The sequence below is a fragment of the Rana temporaria genome, chromosome 7, assembly GCF_905171775.1.
Source record: "Rana temporaria chromosome 7, aRanTem1.1, whole genome shotgun sequence".
NCBI classification, from domain to species: Eukaryota; Metazoa; Chordata; class Amphibia; order Anura; family Ranidae; genus Rana; species Rana temporaria.
Window position 1 is genome coordinate 190130986 of NC_053495.1, and position 26401 is coordinate 190157386.

General features: G+C 45.6%; 1 protein-coding gene across 3 annotated transcripts in view; it reads left to right on the forward strand.

Moving 5' to 3' along the window:
- The first annotated feature begins 339 nt into the window (after positions 1-339).
- Positions 340-26401, forward strand: part of ERICH3 (glutamate rich 3) — a 157093-nt gene continuing 131031 nt past the window's right edge. For all 3 annotated transcript variants that reach the window (XM_040360695.1, XM_040360693.1, XM_040360694.1), the window contains exon 1: positions 340-596. In XM_040360695.1, coding sequence (XP_040216629.1) covers positions 577-596 — 20 coding nt within the window. In that variant the 5' untranslated portion in view covers positions 340-576. The remainder of the gene's footprint in view (positions 597-26401) is intronic.

Sequence of the window (26401 nt, forward strand, 5' to 3'; positions counted from 1 at the left end):
GTCAGCGGTGACTGGCAGACACCTGTCAATCACAATCTTTTGATTTACTTAAAAGCCTCAGAAGCAGATCAAGTTGCTGATATGAGTATCCCCAGTCCAGCCAGCTCCGACCCCCGTCTCCTGACACCCGAGTCCCCCAGCCCTGCAGGTAATAGCAGAGCCAGACGGAGTGCAGCCTGTTAGCATTGCATTGTTGTGAGTGACTAAACAGCTCCTAGGGAACAGCATACATATATCAGTGACACAAGCAGTAGCAGCCTCTGTGCTGGGGGGGAGTGACTGCTGATTGAAGTGAGAGGCTGGATTTCACCGCCATTGGCTCCACAATTTCCTGCCTACCTTGTGCTAAAGCATCATTATCTGTCTCACCCTAGCAACCAGTGTGCCCTGAGTCCAGGGACAGGACGGGGAGACAGGACTGGCATACTGGGGGATCCTGGGAGTGGGATCACACCGGTGACAAAGCTGCTCTTCTCACATTTTATTATTTTTGTTGTCTTCTTTTTGCACACTGCAGCTTTCTGGTGCCTTTTCTCTTTGCATGCTTCAGCGTAAGACCAGAGGCCAGCCTCCAACATGAGTCACCCATACATCGGGTAAGTGGCTACCAAGTTGTGTAGGAAATTCTGCGTCCGCCAAAAGCCGCTCTCATCAATGCACGACGCCTCGTTTTAACCCTCTCGCTGCCTGTCCCTTTCCACTCCAGAGTACCCGGTACTTGTTGGAGGCAGTGGACTTTACATCCACCGGTTCAAAATTCAATCAGTGGGTTTAAAAGAAAAAAATAATAATTGCAATGCCAAGGTTGTCAAGGAGTATCGATCAATGCAATTATATCGGCGGCTGTAGATTTATGGTGACATTGTGCAAAATGTTGGCTGTAATTTGTAACTGATTGTAAGGGAGAGTTTTATATTTCCTGACAATTCTATTCCCTTTATTGAGGTGCAAACATAGAGTTATATAGAACTACTAGCTGAATACCCGGCGTTGCCCGGTCTTCCTATCTTAACCTTTTGGGGAGGAAAATCATAGTAATATAAATATACCCATCTTTTATATAAGGGTGTAGGTAAGGGTTAATTTAACTGTCATATATTTTTATTTGGCATATAAGTAATATGTGTACCAGGTATTATTGAAATATCTCCAGGCGTACAGAAGTTATGTGGGAACATACATTTCCCATTGATTTGCATGGGACTTTAAACAAAAACCCCGACCCTCACAAATGGGGGTAGTTAAGGGATAAATTAACTATCCTATAGTTTAAGTGGACATATAAGTAACATGTGACCAAGTGTTATCGAAATATCTACAGCCGTTTGGAAGTTATGCAGTAACATGTATTTCCCATAGAGTTGAATGGGACTTTAAAGGAAAACCCCGACCATGGCAAATGGGGGTGGGTAAGGGTTAAACCACCTATCCTATGTTTGTTGCTGACATATAAGTAACATGTGTGCCAAGTTTCATGTTAATATCTTTAGCCGTTTGGACGTGATGCTGGAACATACATACATACATACACACGTTGAGTTTTATATATATAGATTAGGGACAGTTCCCACCATAGAAACGCGGTCTAAATGCGTTCCAGATGCTTTTCTGCATGCGCGTTTATGACGCATTTTTGGTGCGTTTTTTGATGCTGTCCAGTGCATTTTTCCTCCCCTCTTTTCTCTTAATCTTAAATAAGGTCATGTGTGTTCCAGTGTGTTTTTGGTGTGTTTAGGTGCGTTCCAGTGCGTTTTTAATGCGTTTTACAGCAGTCCAGTGCAGGCAAAATGCAGCATGTTCTACTTTTTTCTCTGGAACTGAAAGCACTGGTGTGAACTATGCCATTGAAAACCATATAACCTACTTTCCATGCGTTTTTGATGCAGAAAAAAAAAACGCACTGGACTGCATGTGGTGTAAACTGGCCCTAAATAAGGTCATGTGTGTTCCAGTGCGTTTTTGGTGCATTTAAGTGCGTTCCAGAGCATTTTTGGTGCGTTTAACAGCGTTCCAGTGCAGGAAAAATGCAGCATGTTCTACTTTTTAACTGGAACTGGAACACACTGGAACAGCAAGTATTGGTGTGAACCATGCCATTGAAAACCACACAGTATAACCAACTTTCTATGCGTTTTTGATGCAGAAAAAAAACGCATACATATAACAGTATATACATTTTTATATATATATATATATATATATATATATATATATATATATATATATATATATATATATATATATATATATATATATATATATATATATATATATATATATATATATATAAATAGCTAGTAACACATAGAACAGTATATGAATCTAGATGATAACATATAGCCGTATATACATATAGCTCATATAGAAAAAAATATATATACACACACATAAAGCTTATAGTAATAATAACAGTATATACATATATAGATTAATACATAGCAGTATATACACACAGTATGGTTAATAAGACATAACAGTATATACTGTACATATAGGTAATAACGCATAGTATATACATTCATTGTATATTACATATAACAGTATATACATATAGATAATAGCACACAGTAGTGTATATACTAGTACATATATATCGTATAATACATATGGGAAGTAAGAGATAGTAGTATATTCATATACTATCTTAAAACACATACAACAATATATATATATATATATATATATATATATATATATATATATATATATATATATATATATATATATATATATATATACATACATATAGCTAGTAACACATAGTAGTATATATATATATATATATATTACATGGTTGTATGCTTAAAGTTGTAGTATGTTTAAATACATATCTATACACATATAGGGCCAGATTCTCAGAGCAAGTACGCCGGCGTATCTACTGATACACCGGCGTACTTTCAAATTTGCCGCGTCGTATCTTTAGTTTGAATCCTCAAACCAAGATACGACGGCTTCTGGCTTCGATCCGACAGGCGTACGGCTTCGTACGCCTTCGGATCGTAGGTGCAATACTTCGGCGCCCGCTGGGTGGAGTTTGCGTCGTTTTCCGCGTCGGGTATGCAAATTAGCTTTTTCCGCTGATCCACGAAGGTACGCGTGGCCGTCGCATTCTCTTACGTCGTCGCTAGTCTGCTTTTCCCGGCGTATAGTTAAAGCTGCTATTTTGTGGCGTATAGATAGACTTGCCATGTTAAAGTATGGCCGTCGTTCCCGCGTCTAATTAATTAATTTTTTTTTTTTGCGCAAGTCGTCCGTGAATAGGAAAGGACGTAACTCACGTCGAAGTTCAAAAAATGACGTTGGTGCGACGTCATTTCACGCAAAGCACGGCGGGAAATTTCAAAACGGAGCATGCGCAGTTCAATCGGCGCGGGGACGCGCTTCATTTAAATGAATCACGCCCCCTACCCGCCCAATTTGAAATACGCGCCGAGAGAAACACTACGCCGCCGTAACTTACGGCGTGAAATCTTCCTGGATTAAAAAATGCGCCAGGTAAGATACGGTGGCGTAGCGTATCTCTGATATGCTGCGCCAGGGCAATTCTATGTGAATCTGGCCCATAGATAGTAACACACAGTATGTTTTAGAAAACATATAACAGTATATAGATAATAATACATAGTAGTGTATACATATATCTTACAATACACATAACAGTATATACATAGATATAGTAGCATGTAGCAGTATATATATATATATATATATATATATATATATATATATATATATACTGCTACATGTTACTATCTCTATGTATATACTGTTATGTGTATTGTGTGCATCATGTAGCAGTATATACATATAACGTATAATACATAAAGCAGTATATATACAGTATATATAGCTAGTAACTTGTTCAGATGACTCAAACTCTTCCTGGGTTGAATTCACTGCCATTGCAAAGTGACCCCCCCCCCCCCCTTTAATTAGGAAGAAATTAAAGCTTGACTTTTTTCTATTAAGGGTCACTCCTCCACCCAACCTTTTTGGTAGAATTTGTTGAGTTGAAGCCATTGGCCCAGATTCAAGAAGCACTTGCGCCCGCGCAACCATAGGTTACGCAGCGCAAGTGCTTACTTGCTCCGGTGTAACGAGTGCTCCTGATTCAGGAACCTCGTTACACCGACTGCAGGCTAAAATCTGCGCGGCATAAGGCTCTTATGCCTCGCAGATTTTAGGCTGCATTCTTGCGGGGGCCGCTAGGGGGCGCTCCCATTGTGTATCAGCGTGTAGTATGCAAATTGCATACTACCACTGATTCACAAGCTTGCGCGGAAGCCAGCGCAAGGCTGCCCCTTCTAATAGTAGGGGCATCCAATGCTAAAGTATAGCCGGCCTTCCCGCGCCGTGAAATTTGAATTTCACGGCGTTTGCGTAAGTGAAACGTGAATGGCGCTGGACGCCATTCACGTTCACTTAGAAGCAAATGACGTCCTTGCGACATCATTTGCCGCAATGCACGTCGGGAAAGTTTCCCGACGGAGCATGCGCTGTACGTTCGGCGCGGGAGCGCGCCTAATTTAAATGATTCCCGCCCCCGGCAGGATCATTTAACTTGCGCGCGCTTACGCCGGGCAAATTTGCTGGCGCGTCCTCGCAATTCACGGAGCTACTGCTCCGTGAATCGAGGGCAGCGCAAAATATTTGCGGGGGTGCAGGACAAAATCGTTGCCCTGCTCCCCCGCAAATATCGCGTAATTCTACTTGAATCTGGGCCATTGTCTCTTTTATCCCAGGGACCCCACTGGTGAGCTACCTGCATGGAGTTTACTGGCTGTGACCATTATGAGGGGTTTCCACCATCCCTGCTGGATTTTGAAATGTATTTTACATTGTAGAGAATGGAACAGGCTGGGTTTACACTGCGGCATGGGGCGGCTCACAGCAGGAGTCCAGTGCGTCCCCGTTCATCGTTTCATGTCCGATATCGGCACCTATTTTGGGCTGAATTCGTACCTGAAAACGGAGCAGAAAACACACCGGACTCCTGTGCAGTTCACACCGGAACCGCTCCGGAAATATGTGAACCGGCTCCATAGAGAGCCGATCACAATCTCCTGACATGCGAATTGGATGCAGATTTAAAACTCGCACTGGTGTGAACCCGGCCTTATTCTGGATGTTACAGAAATCTGACCATCATCATTACCCAATCAAACACTTTTCTTCCATTAGAAGGGTCACTCGTCCCAAACATTATATTCTGGTTAGCAGAGCCTGGTTGAGCCAGTCCCTGTCTTCTTATACTGTATATCTCTGATTCTCTAAATCAGGGGTCTTCAAACTATGGCCCTCCAGTTTTTCAGGAACTACAATTCCCATCATGCCTAGTCATGTCTGTGAATGTCAGAGTTTTACAATGCCTCATGGGATGTGTAGTTTAAGGACCCCTGCTCTAAAGCCTCGTACACACGATCGGATTTCCATCGGACAAATCCGTGGAATTTTGTCCGAAGGGCGTTGGCCGTGAACTTGTTCTGCATACAGATGCCAAAACTTTGTCAGCAAACAAAACTATGGGGTTTTTCTGCTCTTTAGCGCCACCCTTTTGGCAACTTCTGTTAAACGAACATCAACACGTTTCATGGCTACTTCATCAGGAAAAGGTGTATGAAATATATAAAAAAATATGACAAAAACATTTTCAATGAGGATCCAAGGGGTTAAGGATATATACAGTATGCTCCGCCCTAAGGATCCACATTGAAAATGTTTTTGTCACATATTTTTTATGTATTTCATACACCTTTTCCCGATGAAGTAGCCACGAAACGTGTTGATGGTGTTTTAACTTGTTTTTGTCATATTTTTATGCATTTCATCCAGTGTACTGTACACCCTTTTGTAATGAATCGGCCACTAAAGAGCCATGACATGCATTGATGGTGTTTTAACTTGTTTTCATGATTAACTAATACCAACCTTCCCGAAGAATCCACTTGGAAGCACCTTTTTAATGAATGGGCGTCTGCTGACCACACACTGGTTCCATTTTGGGGCCTTATTCTATCTACCATTGTTCGCCCGATCTGATCGCAATCTAGCGTGGTGCAAGAATTTCCGTAAAACCCTGACGAACATCGAGTGTGACCGCCCACTCTCTGCGTGGAGACAGTCATATTCTCCACATGTGCTAAAACAGGTCGCTTGACCCTAAGGATGGGTATCCAGCAACCTTGGGAATGTGAGGATATGCCTACTACATATTTCGACTTACTTTTCCCATATTTTCAACTGAATGCTACCCTTTAAGGATCTCTCTCTTGGATTTTAACCCCCCTCCCTTTTTTTTTCTCTTCCTTTTTGTCTCTGCTCATCTGGAGCACCAATGATGTATCTAGATGGAGACTGTGCCCACCACACTCCCCCCTAGAACTGAAATTACATTTCTGGGTGGAGTGGTCCTTTAACCGCTTGCCGACCGAGCCACGGACATATACGTCGGCAGAATGGCACGGCTGCGCAAAGCAATGTATATATACATTGCTTTGAATTTCACGCAGCGCCCCTGCCGTAAGCCCAGTGCCCGCGGGACCCGCGGACTCGATGTCCGTCGGTGTCCCGCGATCGTGTCACGGAGTTCCAGAATGGGGAGAGGCAGTGTAAACAAGGCATCTCATCTTCCTGTTCTGCCTAGTGACATGACACTGATCGTCTGCTCCCTGTGATCGGGAACAGTGATCAGTGTCGTGTCACAGTAAGCCACGCCCCCACACAGTTAGAATCACTCCCTAAGATATACGAGGTCAGTGATTTGTCATTTGATAAATGCGGCAAAAAAATGCATTGCAATAAAATGGAAAGAGTCCGAAGTACCTCCAATCTCCATGTGGCTTAAAAAAGTTAGGAAAATAGGAATAATGGAGAAACTTCTGCCGAGGACGATAGACAAGAAAGAGCAGATTAAAATGATATGGGCACCCTGGGAATTATTCGTACAATCAGAGGAAGGTAAAAAGTTATTAGGGGAGTAAGAATAATAATTAGAGGTGGAGGAAAGAAAAGGAAAATAGGAAGGATGTCTGGATATCGTATTTTTTTCCTCTCTTCCGATCCGTAGTTTTGCACAGACGGAGGAGGTGAAGTAGTGGAGATGGGGGTCTTGTGGAGGGGATAAGGGGGAGGGAAAGAAATGGGGAAGGAAGGGGGACGGAGACAAAGAGGGAATTAGTTTAATCAAAAAAATAAAAAGAAAATAAAAATTATATATGGAATATGCAAATTGGGTAGTTACGCCGATTCAGAAACGTACGTTGTTTACGTTAGGCTTTTTCCGGCGTAAAGTTACCCCTGCTCTATGAGGCGTATCCTATGTTAAGTATGGACGTTGTTCCCACATCGAATTTTGAACATTTTACGTCGTTTGCGTAAGTCATTCGCGAATAGGGCTGTACGTAAGTTACATTCACGTCTAAAGCATTGACGATTTGCGGCATAATTTCGAGCATGCGCACTGGGATTCTTTCACGAACGGCGCATGCGCCGTTCGTAAAAACGTCAAATACGTGGGGTCACACTAAATTTAGATCAAACACGCCCACATCATCCACATTTGAATTAGGCGGGCTTACGCCGGACCACATACGTTACACAGCCACAACATAGGGCGCAAGTTCTTTCTGAATACGGAACTTGCGCCCTAATTTACTGTGGCGTAACGTTTCTGGCCTGGTCATTTGGCAGCCAAATCCTCCGGGGCTGAAGTGGTTAAATGGGGTATCTACACCTTTAGATGTATCCAATTTTTAAATCTCTTGCTGAATTAGGAACTTTTCTTTAGTGACATTTGAGAGATAAGCGAGGCTAATGACCTGGGTGATAGTGGAAAGCATATGGCTGCTGATAAGAGATGAAGACAATACGGTACAAGAGTCGCCGCTCTGAAATGAGCATGTTTCTTTCATCTGAGCCTCATATGTTCTTCTCTATGGCAGAGTCCCTATAAGAGGACTTTTCTAAAACGTTTTACTTTGGACAAGCACTGCACCCTCGGCCTGCACTTTACTTATTTTTTTGCGTGTTAGATAAGGTCCTTCCTTATATGAACAGATCTACTCACACCAGTCACGTTGGGTCTCAAGTATCTTGTAAATATTGATTGACTTTGTAACCGTGTCTTGTGTGATAGCTATTTAACCAGTTAATGACCGCCCTATAGCAGATGTACTACTACAAGTGATGTTCTGTGTAGTCACGTATATATACAGTGGGGATCGAAAGTTTGGGCACCCCAGGTAAAAATGTGTTTTAAAGCGGGAGTTCACCCATAAATACTGTTTTTGCTCTTTTACCCTTAGGCCTAGTACACACGAGAGGATCGATCCGCAGAAACGGTCCGGGGGACCGGATAAATCCTCTGGCGGATTTTGATCTCATGGTTGTACCCTGGTTGTACCCTAACCATGAGATCAAAATCCCCGCAGAATTCCCTCCGTGGTGACGTGTTGCGCCGTCGCCGCGATGATGACGCGGCGACGTGCGCGATGCTGTCATATAAGGAATTCCACGCATGCGTCGAATCATTACGACGCATGCGAGGGATGGATTCAGAAGGATTGATCCGGTGAGTCTGTACAGACCAGCGGATCAATCCGTTGGACTGGATTCCAGCTGATCGATTTCTTAGCATGTTAAGAGATTTTGATCCGCTGGAAATCCATCCCCGGGGGAAAAAATATCCGCTGGATTGTACACACCAGGGGATCTATCCGCTGAAACCGGTCCGCGGATCAATTCCAGCGGATCGATCCTCTCGTGTGTACGGGGCCTAAGATGTACCGTTGTAGAGGGCGATCTTCTCCGCCACTTCCGGGTATGGGTCTTCGGGAGTGGGCATTCCTTCTTGATTGACAGTCTTCCGACAGGCTTCCGACGGTCGCATCCATCGCGTCACGAGTAGCCGAAAGAAGCCGAACGTCGGTGCGGCTCTATACTGCGCCTGCGCACCGACGTTCGGCTACTTTCGGAAAATCGTGACTCGCGATGGATGCGACCGTCGGAAACCTTTCGGAAGCCTGTCGGAAGACTGTCAATCAAGAAGGAACGCCCAGTCCCGCAGCCCATACCCGGAAGTGGCGGAGAAGATCGCCCTCTACAACGGTAAGTAATGCTCGGATTTTAAAACAACTAGCCGATTCCCCTAGACTAAATGAGCATACATCTAAGGGTAAAAATAGCATTTCACCGGCGAACCTCCGCTTTAATGTGCATAACGAAGCCAAGGAAAGATGGAAAAATCTCCAAAAGGCATCAAATTACAGATTAGACATTCTTATAATATGTCAAAAAAAGTTAGATTTTATTTCCATCATTTACACTTTCAAAATGACAGAAAACTAAAAAATGGCGGCTGCAAGAGTTTGGGCACCCTGCAGAATTTATAGCATGCACTGCCCCCTTTGCAAAGCTGAGACCTGCCAGTGTCATGGATTGACATCACCTGGTCTTCCCAGACGATGATTGAGAACAATCTCAAAGGTTTTAAATGCCCAGACTCATCTGACCTTGCCCCAACAATCGGCACCATGGGTTCTTCTAATTGATTGACATGCTTCCGACCGGCGCATACATCGCGTCACGAGTTGCCGAAAGAAGCCGAACATCGGTGCGCAGGCGCCGTATAGAGCCGACTCGCAATCCGGCTTTTTTCGGCAACTCGTGACGCGCTGTATGCGCCGGTAAACAGCATTGTTTCTGCATAAGAAGTCCTTGTCAGGAAAGTAATATCAGCACTAGGCATACTGCACAATCCTCAAGAGCGATGAAGGGGAATCTGTAGTGATTTGTATATCGTTTCTTTCTTTGTTGTGGTAAGGAACTTTTCAAAAAATTTGTTTTTTTCCAGTTAGGAAAATATAATATATGTTGTATATAAAGATTTTGTATTCTCTTTTTACACTAGTAGATGGTGTTGTTGCCTCCTTTTCATGTGCAGCACTAAATGATTTCAGATAGGAATCGACATTAGATAGCTCTGGACCGAATCATGCAGGTGCACCAAATTCTGCCTGTTTTACAGTTGATGGTTCACATGAAGCCCACACTATAAGTGTTTTGGATGGATCTGAGTTGAGTGGTTCCAGGCCTGGTGCCTGGTCCTGAGTTGAGTGGTTCCAGGCCTGGTGCCTGGTCCTGAGTTGAGTGGTTCCAAGCCTGGTGCCTGGTCCTGAGTTGAGTGGTTCCAAGCCTGGTGCCTGGTCCTGAGTTGAGTGGTTCCAGGCCTGGTGCCTGGTCCTGAGTTGAGTGGTTCCAAGCCTGGTGCTGAGTTGAGTGGTTCCAAGCCTGGTGCCTGGTCCTGAGTTGAGTGGTTCCAAGCCTGGTTCCTGGTCCTCCATTGAGTGGTTCCAAGCCTGATGCCTGGTCCTGAGTTGAGTGGTTCCAGGCCTGGTGCCTGGTCCTGAGTTGAGTGGTTCCAAGCCTGGTGCCTGGTCCTCCATTGAGTGGTTCCAAGCCTGGTGCCTGGTCCTGAGATAAGTGGTTTCAGGCCTGGTCCCTGGTCCTGGGTTGGGTGGTTTCAGGCCTGGCCCTGAGCTGAGTGGTTCCAGACCTGGTGCCTGGTCCCTGGTCCTGAGCTGAGTGGTTCCAGGCCTGGTGCCTGGTCCTCCGTTGAGTTGTTCCAAGCCTGGTTCTGAGTTGAGTGGTTTCAGGCCAGGTGCCTGGTCCTGAGCTGAGTGGTTCCAGGCCTGGTCCTCCATTGAGTGGTTCCAAGCCTGGTGCCTGGATCTTGAGTTGAGTGGTTCCAGGCCTGGTGCCTGGTCCTCCGTTGAGTGGCTCCAAGTCTGGTGCCTGTTCCTGAGTTGAGTGGTTTCAGGCCTGGTGCTTGGCCCTGAGCTAAGTGGTTCCAGGCCTGGTGCCTGGTCCTGAGCTGAGTGGTTCCAGGCCTGGTGCCTGGTCCTCCATTGAGTGGTTCCAGGCCTGGTGCCTGGTCCTCCATTGAGTGGTTCCACGTCTGGTGCCTGGTCCTGAGTTGAGTGGTTCCAGGCCTGGTGCCTGGTCCTGAGCTGAGTGGTTCCAGGCCTGGTGCCTAGTCCTGAGCTGAGTGGTTCCAGGCCTGGTGCCTGGTTCATCCAATTTCTAAATTGCTGCATTTTTAAATAATAAAAAAAAAACTGTATAAAGGAATAGTAGTGGTAAAAAAAAGCACTTTTGGGGTTAACTGATCCTTTATTTGTATAATTCTTCTTTAACCACTTAAGGACCCGCTCACGTATATTTACGTCGGCATTTTAAAGATGGATATCTCGGTAACGGCAGCAGCTGCTGCCACAACCGAGATATCGATCTTTCCTGTGAGCGATCCTGTTAACGATAACGGTGGTCTCTGCGGCAGATTCGCCGCAAGATCACCATTATCGGTGGCGGGAGAGGCTAACTTTACTGTTGTCTTATTTTTTAATTAAAAAAAGTGTTTTTTTTTTCAAAAAAAGTGTGCTTGTAAGACCGCTGCGCAAATACGGTGTGACAAAAAGTATTGCAATGACCGCCATTTTATTCTCTAGGGTGTTAGAAAAAAATATATATAATGTTTGGGGGTTCTAAGTAATCTGTTTTAATCTTGTAAACACCAAGTCCGAAAAACAGGCAAGGTCCTTAAAGCGGTAGTTCACCCTCACTGACATGATTTTTCCATCGAGACAGGCATTGTAGCGCGAGCTACAGTATGCCTGTCCCGATTTTTTTACCCCCGTACTCACTGTGTACTCGTACATTAAAGATTTCGGCTCCCGCGGGGAATGGGCGTGCCTATGGAGAGGGAGGATGATTGACGGCCGGCCCTGGCACGTCACTCTCCCCGAAGACAGCCGGAGTAGGTCTCGGCTCTTCACGGCGCCTGCGCACAGGCTATGCGCAGGCGCCGTGAAGAGCCAAGCCTATTTCGGCTATTTCCGGAGAAGCGTGACGCGCCAGAGCCGGCCGTCAATCATCCTCCGTCTCCATAGGCAAGCCCATTCCCCGAGGGGAGTCGGTATCTTCGATGTACGAGTACAAGGTGAGTACGGGGATAAAAAAATCGGGACAGGCATACTGTAGCTCGCGCTACAATGCCTGATTTTACGGTAGAAGAATTTTTTTTTTTTTTTTTTTCGTTTATAGGGTGAACCCCCGCTTTAAGTGGTTAAGGGGGTGTGGCAGGGGGTGTGTCCTATGCCTATGTACGTTTGCTTATAGGTGTCCCTCATTCCCATCTCAAAAAGTTGGGAGGTACGCCACTGTGACAGCCAATCACAGTGGTCAAGTGATCGGTAAGTCTTAAAATGAAATGAAATGCATATAAGTGAGATGTTTTACACAGTTCTACCACATAGTACTACCCCATCTGACATAGCAGGAGACCTCATTTTTCCCTACTACAGTTCACTGACACTTACAGGTCTTGTCTCTCTCCCAGCCTGTGACTGGACAGTAAAAGGAAAAGCAGCACACTCACAAGCTCATCTCTCTGCCACCCCGCTCTCGCCTCCTATCAGCATGCCCCATACGCTGCAGCAAAACTGACTGCTTGTGCTGCTTTTGCCTCAGTCCCTCTGAGCTTTGATATATAAGGACAAGAGGATGATACCTGGCCAAATCAGATACTTACACAGCTTGCATTAAAAAATAAACTACATTTTTGGATGTATTTGTGAATACCGAGCTGCTTTTATTTGTGTCCTTTATATCTGTGCAAAGTTCAGTTGTAGGCCCCTTTCACATGGGGCGGAACCCGGCTGCAAATCGCTTGTTTGGATCTGTCCGCTGATCCCCCACTAAGCAGGCAGATAACATGGTCCAGACACAGACATGGCCCACTATCCTCTATGGGTAATCACCCAACTGCTTTCCGATCCGGTCAGGTGGAGGGGAACAGATCTCCCCTCTATTTGTTTTTGCCAGATCAGATTGGAGGTAGCCGGGCGTAAACAGACACAAATCTGTTTAAATCCATCTACCTAAAGAGGAGAATAGAGGGTCCGCCTGAAAGGCCTCTGTGAAAGGAACCTTAGAAAACAAACTGACCAAGTTCCATCATCTGAAGACCCATAGGTGTGCGCAGCCTTTTACATTAGGGTGTGCACCCCTAATACACACACACGCATACAGGCACACACACTCTTTAAAAAAAATATAAACACATATGTTTTTTTAATGAGAGGGGGTGAGAGAGACAGGGGGGTGAGAGAGAGAGGGGGTGAGAGAGATGGGGTGAGAGAAATATAGAGGAGGGGGGTGTGAAAGAAAGGGGGTGAGAGAAATATAGAGGAGGGAGGTGTGAAAGAAAGGGGGTGAGAGAAATATAGAGGAGGGAGGGGTGAGGGAGTAAGAGCAGGGCCGGATTAACAATGGGGCTGATGGAGCTGCAGCTCCAGGCCCCTTTCTCAAGATAGGCCCATTTGCCCCAAAAAAAAAAAAAAAAAATTTTTTTTTTTTTTAAGATTTTTTTTTTTTTTTAAGATCGAATTTGGGGGGTTGTAGCTCGATGACCAGAGGTCACAGAAACCCCACATTTGGGGGTAGGCATGGGAAGAGCTACCCAACAACTGGTTAAAATATGGGACGGCTATCATTTATGGTTTCCGGAGATACGGGCCTGCTTGCACAGCCTGTCAGAAGCTACATTCAGAGCGGCCAATATAAATACAAGCTGACACACTGCAGCAAACTGATAGGATCACACGGCTTATAATAATTATTTGTATATTACTTATGGTAATTAACCCCTTGCCACCCAGGCCAATTCTGACACTTCTCTACTACATGTAAAAATCATCATTTGTTTTTTGCTAGAAAATGACTCTATGGTGGTCTTTGCACTTTTTATGTTGCACGGTATAGAGCTGCACGATTCTGGCTAAAATGAGAATTGCAATTTTTTTGCTTAGAAGATAGATCACGATTCTCTCACGATTGTTGCGGCGTAACATCATCTTTCACATTAAAACAAAAAAAAAAAAAATGGGCTAACTTCACTGTTTTGTTTTTATGGTTTTTATTATTCATTGAAGTGGGCAAATGCAGTGTGACATAACATATTGCAGCAATTGCCATTGTATTCCCTGGAGTCTCTGCTAAAATATATATAATGTTTGGCATTTCCAAGTAATTTTCTAGCAAATAATATTGCTTTTTAACTTAAGAAACAAGTGTTGGACTTTAAGTGGTTAAATTTAGTTACAATGTTAGTTAGTTACAATGTTTCATTTTGTTTACAAACTTTGCAGACTGCCCAGATTTGTTCTTTACACACAGAAGTGTATCCCTTTAATCTAAGAAGGAAGTGTCAGTTACAATGTTTCCTGTTAAAAACTTGGCAGACTGCCCAGATATTTTCTTTTGATAGCTGAACGTCTCTCCACTTGTTATATGAAAGAATCAGCAAACTCTGCATTGAAGATCGTCAGGGGGGTTGAATCGAGATCACAATTTTTTTAACGATTAATTGTGCAGCTCTAGCACGGTATTTGCGCAGCAATTTTTCAAACATGTTTTTTTGGAAAAAAATGTTTCATTCATTAAAAAAACAGTTAGTTAGTTAAGTTAGCACAATTTTTTTTGGTATCCTAAGCGATGCTTTACATTTTTTTAGGTTACATGTTTAGAGTTACAGAGGAGGTCTAGTACTAGAATTATTGTTCTCGCTCTAACGATCGTGGCGTATGTAACCTGTGTGTATCTGGCTCTGATACTACCGGTGCCTACCCAGCCACTGACTAGTATCTCTCCCCAGCCTGTCCCCACACACCCTCTCACCTGCTGACCTGTGGATGGGGGAATCACTCCTGCAGTGTTATCATGTTCTGCCAGTGCGTACAATGATCAGTGTTGCTAACTTTAGCTGGCAGCACTGATTGTTTTAAGAAAAAAAAAAACAGGCTGGTTGTACTCAAGTTGATTAATAGATTGACTTGTGTAAAACCAGCTAGCTCATACATAGATTGACTATGGCTGGTCTCTGCATAATTGGCGTAATTTCAATCCATGTATGACCCGCTTAACCACTACTCAGTCCCTAAATATCCTTCCACTCCTGTACATAGTGCACACTGTCATACTCTCCACACTCCTCTCCTGTACATAGTGCCCACTGTCATACTCTCCACACTTCTCTCCTATACATAGTACCCACTGTCATACCCTACACACTCCTCTCCTGTACATAGTGCCCACTGTCATACCCTCCACACTCCTCTCCTATACATGGCGCCCACTGTCATACCCTTCACACTCCTCTCCTGTACATAGTGCCTGCTGTCATACACTTCTCTCCTGTACTTAGTGCCCACTGTCGCACCCTCCACACTCCTCTCCTGTACATACTGCTCACTGTCATACCCTCCACACTCCTCTCCTATACATAGTGTTCACTGTCATACCCTCCACACTCCTCTCCTATACATAGAGCCCACTATCATACCGTCTACATTCCTCTCCTGTACATACTGCCCACTGTCATACCCTCCACACTCCTCTCCTGTACATACTGCCCCATCATACCCTCCACACTTCTCTCTGGTACGTACTACCCTCTGTCATACCCCCTCACTCTTCCTGTACATACTGCCCATTGTCATACCCTTCACACTCCTCTCCTGTACATAGTGCTTTTTTCCGTACCCTTTGTACTCCTCTCCTGTACATAGTGCCCACTGTTAGACCCTCCACATTCCTCTCCCTCACCTGCACATACTTTCCACTTATATACCGTCCATACTCCTTCCCTATGTCGCTTACCCACAAAAACAGTTCTTTAAAATTATACTGAATATCCTCAATGTTACCAGCTCTAGAATGGACACACTTTTGTTAGTTCAACTAAAGGAAATATCAGTTCTCATATTTGTTCTGCCCCATTATTAGTACTCATTTAATTTTGTGATTACTACTATGATGTAGTAGATGAGGAACATCGGGGATCTCAGCTACTCTAAATATAGCACTTATATAAAAAAGTGGCCCTGAAAATATTTTTTAAATGTTGGCAATTGTGCACTTAGGCACTGCCCAAGGGCCACCGTCCACCGGGTCAGTAGGGGGCCCCATGAGAGGCTCCTGGGATCCTGTGATAATAAAGCGGTAGTAAACTTTCCTGACATTACTACTTTTTAGAGGCCCTGGGGTAGGTTATGCCACAACGTACAAGTATGCACAGCATATTAGCACATTAGGGTACACTTACATTTTCAGACAGCCCTCCAGTGCTGCGATGAATCAGGCGGGGCCCGGGCGCTTCCATCTTCACCCGGTCTGCCTTCTGGGTTCTGTGCCTTTGGTCACTTGCCTTGGCTGGGCTGCGTTCATGTCATTCCCACGCATTTATTTATTATTTATTACACCCCATTCACACCTCCGCGACAAAACTCCCGACGCCGGCCGCTCGTGCCGCTGGAGGGGAGAATTCCCATTGCTGTCTATGAGATGGTTCACATCTCATAGACGCCGTACACCTGCGGCATGAAAAAAAGTCCCGGACCCTTTTTTTCAGGCAGCATTGGCGTTCGGCCATACAAAGCAATAGGAAGGATTTGTAAAAAAAAAGTTACACTATTCGCGGCAAAATACGCCGCGTACGCGGCGTTACTTGTCGCGGAGGTGTGAATGCAGCCTAAAAGGCCCCACCAAAATCCTCAGAACCAGGCCCATGATGTTCTTAATCTGGCCCTGAGTAAGAGAGATCGAAAGAGGGAGAGAGAGGGCAAGAGAGAAGGGGCGAGAGAGTGAGGAGGGGTGAGAGGGGGGCATGAGAAAGATAGAAAGGTATTAGAGAGAGGGGGGTGAGAGGGTGCGTGTTAGAGAGAGAGGGGTGAAAGATAGGTGAGAGAGGGGGGTGAGGGGGGCATGAGAGCGATAGAAAGGGATGAGAGAGAGGGGGGGTAAGAGGGTGTGTGTGTGTGGGGGGAGGTGGGGTGAAAGAGAGGTGAGAGAGGGGGGTAGAGAGAAAGGGGGTGAGAGAGAAGGGGTAGTTCAGAATGCCTGCTACTTACAATCAGGGCCTCAGACTGGTCTCTCTGAGGCTTACACTTCTGTACACTGGTGCCCAGGGGGATTAGGCTGTGCCCAGGCACACCTGGCACACCCCATGCACACGCCTATGTGAAGACCAACATACCTCCCAACGTTTTGAGATGGGAATGAGGGACACCTATCAGCAAACGCCCCCTGTCACGCCCCCTTAAAGGAGAATAGTACACAAAAAACAAGATTGGTTAAACCCACAAGTGCTTTTTTACCACTACTATTCCTTTATATTGACTTTTGGTATTTTTACAAATGCAGCAATTTAGAAATCGGATGAAAGGTTTAGTGCTGGAAAACACTTTTGAGGGACAAATGAGGAGGAATGAGGGACAGAGGGACATTGCTCCAAATTAGGGACAGTCCCTCGAAATCAGGGACAGTTGGGAGCCATGGACCAATGTAGTGCTTGGTGAACCCTTTATATAGCTAGTAGTATATGATATATAGGCCAAGTCAGGCAAGTGGAAAAAAATTATAATGTGGAGCCACAAATCTTCATTTCTTTTGTGTTCTATTTCCGGATTTAGTTTTTAAAGTACGTAGTTGACATTTAGATCCAGATCTTGTTTACAGAAGATTATAATTTATAATGAGCAAATAACCTTTGTCTTTGGGGAGCGGACTAGATGACAATCTCGGTAGTTCTTCGAGTCCCCAATGAGGATTTGCATCCGTGGTGATACTTTGTTCTATCTGGAAAAGGTACATATTGCAATCATTATCGTTTTATATATAGAGTCAGCCCACACCCATGTAAGAGGATTATGGCTTGGTGAGGATCCAAGGTTGGTTGGGACAACAAAAGATGATACAATGGTGCTGGTCAAAGTTAAACACAATCTCAAATACACCGATGTTTACATTTTGTGAGGTGAGTAAACTTAAAGTAGATGTAAAGCCTTAAGTTGGCAAACAAGTCACTGGTAGGTCATGACCAAGGTAGATCAAGACCAAGGTAGATCATGACCAAGGTAGATCAAGACCAAGGTAGATCATGACCAAGGTAGATCATGACCAAGGTAGATCAAGACCAAGGTAGATCAAGGTAGATCATGACCAAGGTAGATCAAGGTAGATCATGACCAAGGTAGATCAAGGTAGATCAAGACCAAGGTAGATCAAGACCAAGGTAGATCAAGGTAGATCAGAAGTCACTTTCATTTTAATTCATATTTGAACACCATCCCAACTCCATCTTCTCAGAGCCCTCCAAAGAAGACACAATACTCTAAAGTGGAATTAAAGTGGTTCTAAAGGCCAAAGGTTTTTTACCTTAATGCATCAAATCTTAGAAACTTCTGAGTGCAGCCCCCACCCAGCCCCCCTTATACTTACCTTAAAGGGGTTGTAAAGGTAATTTTTGTCCCCTAAATAGCTTCCTTTACCTTAGTGCAGTCCACCTTCACTTACCTCATCCTTCGATTTTGCTTTTAAATGTCCTTATTTCTTCTGAGAAATCCTCACTTCCCGTTCTTCTGTCTGTAACTCAACACCGTAATGCAAGGCTTTCTTCCTGGTGTGGAGAAAGCCTCTTAAGGTGGGAGGGGGAGAGCAGAAGGGTCAGGACGCTATCTACTTTGCAGATAGAGAAAGGAGCTGTATGTTAGTGGGCGTCCTCACACTCCTGCTTGCCCCCTCCCCCTCAAGAGGCTTTCTTCACACCAGGGAGAAAGTGTCGCATTACTGTGTGTAGTTACAGACAGAAGAACAGGAAGTGAGGATTTCTCAGAAGAAATAAGGACATTTAAAAGCAAAATGGAAGGATGAGGTAAGTGAAGGAGGACTGCACTAAGGTAAAGGAAGCTATTTAGGATTTTTTTTTTTTACCTTTACAACCCCTTTAAAGAGGTGGAGATCTACCTGAACAACATGGGAGAAGTCAAAGATCTCGAGGTACAGTGTCGCCCGGTGTCACCTCCTCACACCCGATTTAAACCTCGAATTGCCGTACTTTCTTGTCCCAATCGCATGCATTGTACGACAATCATGTGTTTAAATCAGGTTTGATTAGGCAACATATCGCCAGCACTACAGAGGAGGCTTCGGTTTATGTGGCTCTTCCTCCCTTCTACAGCTCCAACTTTACAAGTAGTCCCTCTGCATTGCACTCTGATGCTCTAGGATGGTGGGTCAGCAAGCCCAGACTGCGATCTGCCAGTCACCTGGCCATGATCTACTGGTTGCTGACCTTCCGCACTAAAGTGATATATCAACATGTTTCAACCCTGCTCAGCCACATATTTTTTCAATTGTGACAGTTAGCGGTGAGTGAGAAGGTCCCCGCTATCTGTCTATTGTTGTAGATATAGGCTTCACGTAGAAGAGCGCATCTTTGTGCGGGCGTAACGTATCCTATTTACGTTACACCTCCGCAACTTTGACAGGCAAGTGCAGTATTCACAAACCAAAGTTGCGGCGGCGTTGCGTAAATAGGCCGGCGTAAGCCCGCCTAATTCAAATGTGGAAGATGTGGGCGTGTGTTATGTAAATTTATTGTGACCCCACGTAAATTACGCTTTTTACGAACGGCGCATGCGCCGTCCGTGAAAGTATCCCAGTGCGCATGCTCCATATTAACCCGCAAGAAGCCAATTCTTTTGATGTGAACGTAAATGACGCCCAGCCCTATTCGCGAACGACTTACGCAAACGACGTAAAACGTGAAAAGTTTGACGCTGGCCCGACGTCCATACCTAACATTGGTATGCCTCATATAGCAGGGGTAACTTTAGGCCGGAAAAAGCCTAACGTAAACGGCGTATCTGTAATGCGACAGCCGGGCGTACGATCGTGAATTGGCGTATCTAGCTGATTTACATATTTCTAGGCATAAATCAGCGTACACGCCCCTAGCGGCCAGCGTAAATATGCAGTTTAGATACGACGGCGTAGGAGACTTACGCTGGTCGTATCTTATACTAATTCTTGCGTATCTGATTCTTTGAATCAGGCGCCAAGATGCGACGCCTCAGACTCAGAGATACGACGTTGTATCTGGAGATACGCCGTCGTATCTCCTACGAGAATCTGGGCCATAGTTATTTTTTGCAGGGTTCCCTAAAACCACAAAGGTATTTCAAGGATTCCTCTTTGGCAGGCATGTCCAAAGTCCGGCCCGTGGGCCAGTTTTGAATGGCCCGCCTGGTTATCTACACATATATATCTTTTGTGGCCCCCAACGATCTCCCAGCGCCGGGGCCACAAAAGATATACCGTATTTATCGGCGTATAACACGCACTATTGTGCGTGTTATACACCGATCCATGCTGCTTTTAGGTGAAGAGGAGCGAGCGCCGCCGAAATAGCCCGAGCCGAGTGTACTGTGTACTCGGCTAGGCTCGGCTCCGCTCGCAGTCACGCCCAGTTCTGCCATTGGACATGTGTTATGTCCATCATAGAAGCTGGGCCAAGGGGTGGGACTGCGAGAGGAGCCGAGTACAGCCGAATACACAGGACATCCAGCTCTATCTCGGCGGCAAAATTTAAAACGAATAAAGCTTAATTTTTGGGGACGGCTGGCTGCAGATGGACACTTGGGCACGGCTGGCTGCAGATGGATACTTGGGCATGGCTGGCTGCAGATGGATACTTGGGCATGGCTGGCTGCAGATGGACACTTGGGCATGGCTTTGCTGCAGATGGACACTGTTTATTCCTGGCAATGGTGAGTGCATTCCTGGCAATGATAGGTGCACTGTTCATTCCTGGCAATGGTGAGTGCATTCCTGGCAATGATAGGTGCTGCATTCCTGGCAATGTTAGGTGCTGAATTCCTGGCAATGATAGGTGCTGAATTCCTGGCAATGATAGGTGCTGAATTCCTGGCAATGATAGGTGCTGAATTCCTGGCAATGGTAGGTGCTGAATTCCTGGCAATGGTGAGTGCATTTTTGGAAATGATAGGTGCTGAATTCCTGGCAATGGTGAGTGCATTCCTGGCAATGATAGCTGCTTGTCACGTACTTGATGGTTGTGAGCCCGAATTGCAGAGGACCGCCTCCCTTACGGCTCCCACTCGTGGCCCCCTGATAGGGTAACAGTAGTCACAGGAGTATGGAGTGGCACGGGTGCCTGGCAGGATCAACAAGAAGAGGAAGTGGATCAGTCTAGCAGAAGCTTCCTGGCAGGAACTGGAATACCGGAACTGGATCAGCTTAGCAGACTGGATCGGCTCAGCAGACTGGATCAGCTCAGCAGACTGGATCAGCTCAGCAGACTGGATCAGCTCAGCAAACTGGATTGGAACTAGGAACAGACTGGAATCGTTCAGCTAGACTGGAACTAGGAACAGACTGTAACCGTTCAGCTGGACTGGAACTAGGAACAGACTGGAGCAGACTGAATGGTCAGACAGGCCGGGTCGGTTATCGGGCGGACGGTGAGGTACAGAGATGCAGACAGAAGGGTAGTCAGAACAGGCCAAGGATCAGGTGCAGGCAGGTGGCTGGAATAGTCACAGGTAAGCCAGGGTCTTTCACAGGTTAAGTCTCAGATCAGGTTTCAGATACACAACGCTGTAGAGCAGACAGCGGGGATGGTATGTGAGAGGCCGGCTTAAATACCCTGCCTGGCTCCAACAGAGGTGTGCACACGTGCACGCACACGCATGCACGGTTGCAGCCGCGATCGGGAACCGCAAAGTCTGAGTCGCCTGTTTCTGGCAGGATCTTCATGACAGTGCTGCATTCCTGGAAATAATAGGTGCTGCATTCCTGGCAATGATGGGTGCTGCATTCCTGGTAATTATAGGTACTGCATTCCTGGTAATGATAGATGCTGCATTCCTGGCAATGGTGAGTGCATTCCTGGCAATGGTGAGTTTATTCCCAGCAATAATAGGTGCTGCATTCCTGGCAATGGTAAGTGCATTCCTGGCAATGGTGAGTGCATTCCTGGCAATGATAGGTGCTGCATTCCTGGCAATGGTGAGTTTATTCCTGGCAATAATAGGTGCTGCATTCCTGGCAATGGTGAGTGCATTCCTGGCAATGATAGGTGCTGCATTCCTGGCAATGCTGGGTGCTGCATTCCTGGCAATGGTGAGTGCTGCATTTCTGGCAATGGTGAGTGCTGCATTTCTGGAAATGGTGGGTGCTGCATTTCTGGAAATGGTGGGTGCTGCATTCCTGGTAATAGTGTGTGCTGCATTCCTAGCAATGATGTGTGCCACATTCCTGGCAATTGGGGGTCTGCAGATGGGCACTGACCTTTATTTTGCTTCACAGTTCTTTATTTAAAAATGTTATGTGTTTTCCTGAAAGTGAAGGTGTGTGTTATATGCCAATAAATACGGTATATCCAAATAATACGCCTGAGCTCATCTATTCACCACACACAGCCACGAAAGCAAGAGAATTCTTGTTGGGCAGTGTATTAGTTGCTCGAACGAACACACTTAGACCGAATTTTAATGGTTCAAAGAATGTCGGGCAAAATGGTCGGCTCTCGAGCATATTCACTTCATCAAATCTTTGAAAACATTTTGGACACCCCTGCTCTATGGTTTCCTGGGTCCGATTGAATGCTGTCCCCCCATGTGACTCTGGTGACCATCTTGGCCAACCATCTTCTCTACCCTGGTCTTTCGGCCACCACCAACACCTTCCAGAACTTCTAATAGAGAGTTGTCTTGGGGATTTCAATTTTGAGACTGTGCTTGTTTACCTCAATGATATTATCATCTTCTCCAAGATATTCGAGGAACACGTGAAGCATCTGGACCGGGTGTTAGTCAAAAACACCAAGCACATAGATGGGAGCAAGCTGGAGGCCAAGTGGGAGCACACCCTGTACCAGGTGGTGGGACAGCCTTTCCCACCAACCTCGGTCTATGACTCAGGGGCCAGACCCTGTGAAAAGGAGACTGCATTGGAACATGCTGAGATCTTGTGTGTTGGGGGGTGATTGCTCCAGAAGGCCCGCTGAATACTGGGGGGCGTTTGACCTTCTTACGGTGCATGAAGCTCCAACTGACTGGTCCCTACCACCCATCATGCTCGAGTCTCCAGCCTTCCAAGACTTACAACCTGACAGCCTGGAGGGCTCGTCTACCCCATCCAGTACCACAGACTGTACAGACTTATCCAAGTATTCCCTCAAAGGCTCAGGTGAAAACAAAGTAGAAGACACTCTGGTCCCTTGCCACCTGAGGCCCCTGAGTCACTAGTACTAACTAAGGATGGCCTTTTGCCAAATGACTCAGCTGAAAGCTAAAAGAATTTTCATCCTTTGCGGCCCAATTACAGGCAAATCTCTGCAAGATATTCTGATTAGGGAAACTGTTTATTGCTCTGCCTTAACTATAGTCAATTGTTTTTATATTGCTAGTATTATTGTTGTTTCCATGTTGTTGCGATACAGAGGACAGCATCTGTTAAAGAGGGGTGGTGGCAGGTGCAGTCTACTTTCTCCACTGCAGGTGGTGCTAGCCAGTTGGAGAGGAAGTGAGGAGGAACACACGTTCCTCCATAGATTCCTGGGTCACTGGGGAAGCAATCCAATAGGATGCTGCCACCCCATGTGACTCTGACGACCATCTTGGGCAGACAGAGCCTTTTTAAGGTTTGGCGGACGTTGGCAAGTTGGTAGAGTAGGGACAGGTAATCAGCCTGTAACGGACAGTACTAGCATCAGGGAAAGGTTCCTGATGATGAGGTAAAGCATAGGGTTGCATCTGTCTCTTCTGGACATCTTCACGATTGGGCTTAAGACAGCCAGGCCGCATTCTGCTCCTCTCAAAAGATGCTGTCATTCCGGCCGGAATCTGTTACATTATTTCAATACAAGTTTTTCATTGCACCCGACTGTGTTAAAGGGGTTGTAAAGGTTTATTTTTTATATAACAAACATACCATACTTACCTCCACTGTGGAGTTTGTTTTGCACAGAGTGGACCCGATCCTTGTCTTCTGGGGTCTCTCGCGGCTGTCTCGGTTCCTCCCCACAAGATCTAACCCCCCGCTGGGAAGCGCTCTCCCAAGGGGGTTAGCCTGCGGGCGCGCTCCCGAGTGATACACTCGTCCCAGCCCCCGGCACGGCACTTTATTGATTTGATTGACAGCAGCGGGAGGGGGAAAGCATTGCGGGATCGCACCCACGGAGATTCGGGGCTCATTACGTAAAAGGGGGGGGCTGGGGGGCCCGAGAGTGCAAGGAGTTTTTTCACCTTAATGCATAGGATGCATTAAATGGAAAAAAAACCACAAAGCTTTACAACCCCTTTAATTATGGTTGCAGGACAGGCTGCACCTCACCTACAAGTTCATTGGGTGCCATCCTTGTACAAACATCATCCAGAGTCATCATCTATTTCCTGGATTGATATGTCAGCTCAGAGGTGGCACAGTCATGTAAATCCGGGTGCCTGTACAGTTCTTGGTTGTGTTCATAATGACTGACACCGATGAGCCACAGCTACAGTGAGACCTTTTAAAGTTACAATATTAAAGTCTGATCACTGAAGGGGAATAGACTGAGTAAATGCTTCCTTCTGCCTGAAGCAGACTGATGACACTAGACTGGAGCTTATATGGGAGGCCTGCCCCCTGCCAATACCAAGTGCCAGTTACTCCAACCCTGGTCCTGCCCCTCTTCCAGAACAATCCACTGAAAGCAGGGGAGGCGCCCATACACTGAAGCACAGGCGGTCACACCACCTGCTACACTAACTACTTCCTGCCCCCAGATCAAAACAAGCAGGCCTAGTTTGAAGCATAGGCCTGCCTAAATTTTACCTGCGCTGGCAGCCTTCCTCACAAAAAAATCCTACCTAGCACCTACCTAGAGTAGAGGGTGCTACAATTCATAATGGTGTTGACCTAGTAATGTAAAAAACTATTCACTTAAATGTAAAGCACTTGCAACACCCAATCATTTGCAAGACATTTCGAAAAATGTAAAATAGGATTTTTTTTTTTAGTCCGCAGCTAGATGATTGAAGTGAGCACATTTAACCTTTTAGGTGAAAATATATTTAGAAAATCATCCTCAGTTAGCTAGATTCAAGTAGAGCGCCTTAACTTTGCGGCGGCGTAGTGTATCGTGTTTACACTACACCGCTGTAAGTTAGTGAGGCAAGTACATTATTCACAAAGTACTTGCCTGCTAAGTTACGGCAGCGTAAAACGGGCGGGCGTAAGGGCGCCTAATTCAAATTCGGCTGAGGGGGCGTGTTTTATGTTAATGGGGGCTGACCTGACGTGATTGACGTATTTTACGAACGGCGCATGCGCCGTCCGTGTACATATCCCAGTGTGCATTGCGGCAAAGTATGCCGCACGGTCCTATTGGTTTCGACGTGGACGTAAATGACGTAAATCCCTATTCACGGACGACTTACGCAAACAATGTAAAATTTTCAAATTTCGACGCAGGAACGACGGCCATACTTAACATTACTATTCCAGCTATTTGATGGAATAACTTTAGGCCTGAAAGTGCGTTACGTAAACGGCGTATCTTTACTGCGTCGGGCAAGCGTACGTTCGTGAATCGGCGTATCTACTCATTTACATATTCTAGGCCGACCGCAATGGAAGCGCCACCTAGCGGTCAGCCTAAAAAGTACACTTTAGGATACTTACGCCGCTCGTATCTGAGCCTAATTTAAGCGTATCTGGTTACCAGAATACGCTTAAATTAGCGTCGGCGCAGATTCAGACTTAGGCTGGCGTATCTACTTATACGCCAGCCTAAGTCTTTCTGAATCCACCTAAATGTGTACAGTATATAGTGTATAGGCCTTTTTCCTTCTGTGCAGACTAATCAGCGCTTCTGTCAAGCCGCAGCGCCCATCTTGCCAGTTTGCCAGCCCAGGCCTGGATGGAACCATGTACTTTAGTTATCTGCTGAAAATTCAGAATTTGGGGATTTTTTCACCTGTCATCTTGGAGCTTTTAATATTGATATGTTACCTGAGTCAAGTGACACCTCATTACTTTGTGTGCTTTGTAAATAAATTACTCTGGTGTCACTTACCTATGCAACAGGTTAAAACAGCGCACAAACAGTGGGATGATAGGATCAGAGATAGAGGCATGTTGCTGGCATCAATGTGGGGAGAGGTGTCGCAAGGACTAGTAAAGGGCCGCAAACGCCAGTTTGTGTGAGGAAAGATAGTCTTGGACAGTCTTTTTAGCTGATACAGAAACCATAAAGAATTCTTTGTACCTCAGATATGTTAAATGAAACCCATTACTGCAGTTTATCAATGCAGAAAAAAAGTTTGAGTGGATTTGGTGACTGACACATGCCCAGGGTCATTCGTGAACACGGTTGCGCTCTACAGTATTTCCAAATGTTGCACCAAAGTTAGTTCTCCTTGCCAGTGGTAAGGTAAGGGCCCCCTCATTGGTGATCAGTGCTCTTCATTGGTGATCAGTGTCCCTCACTGGTGACCAG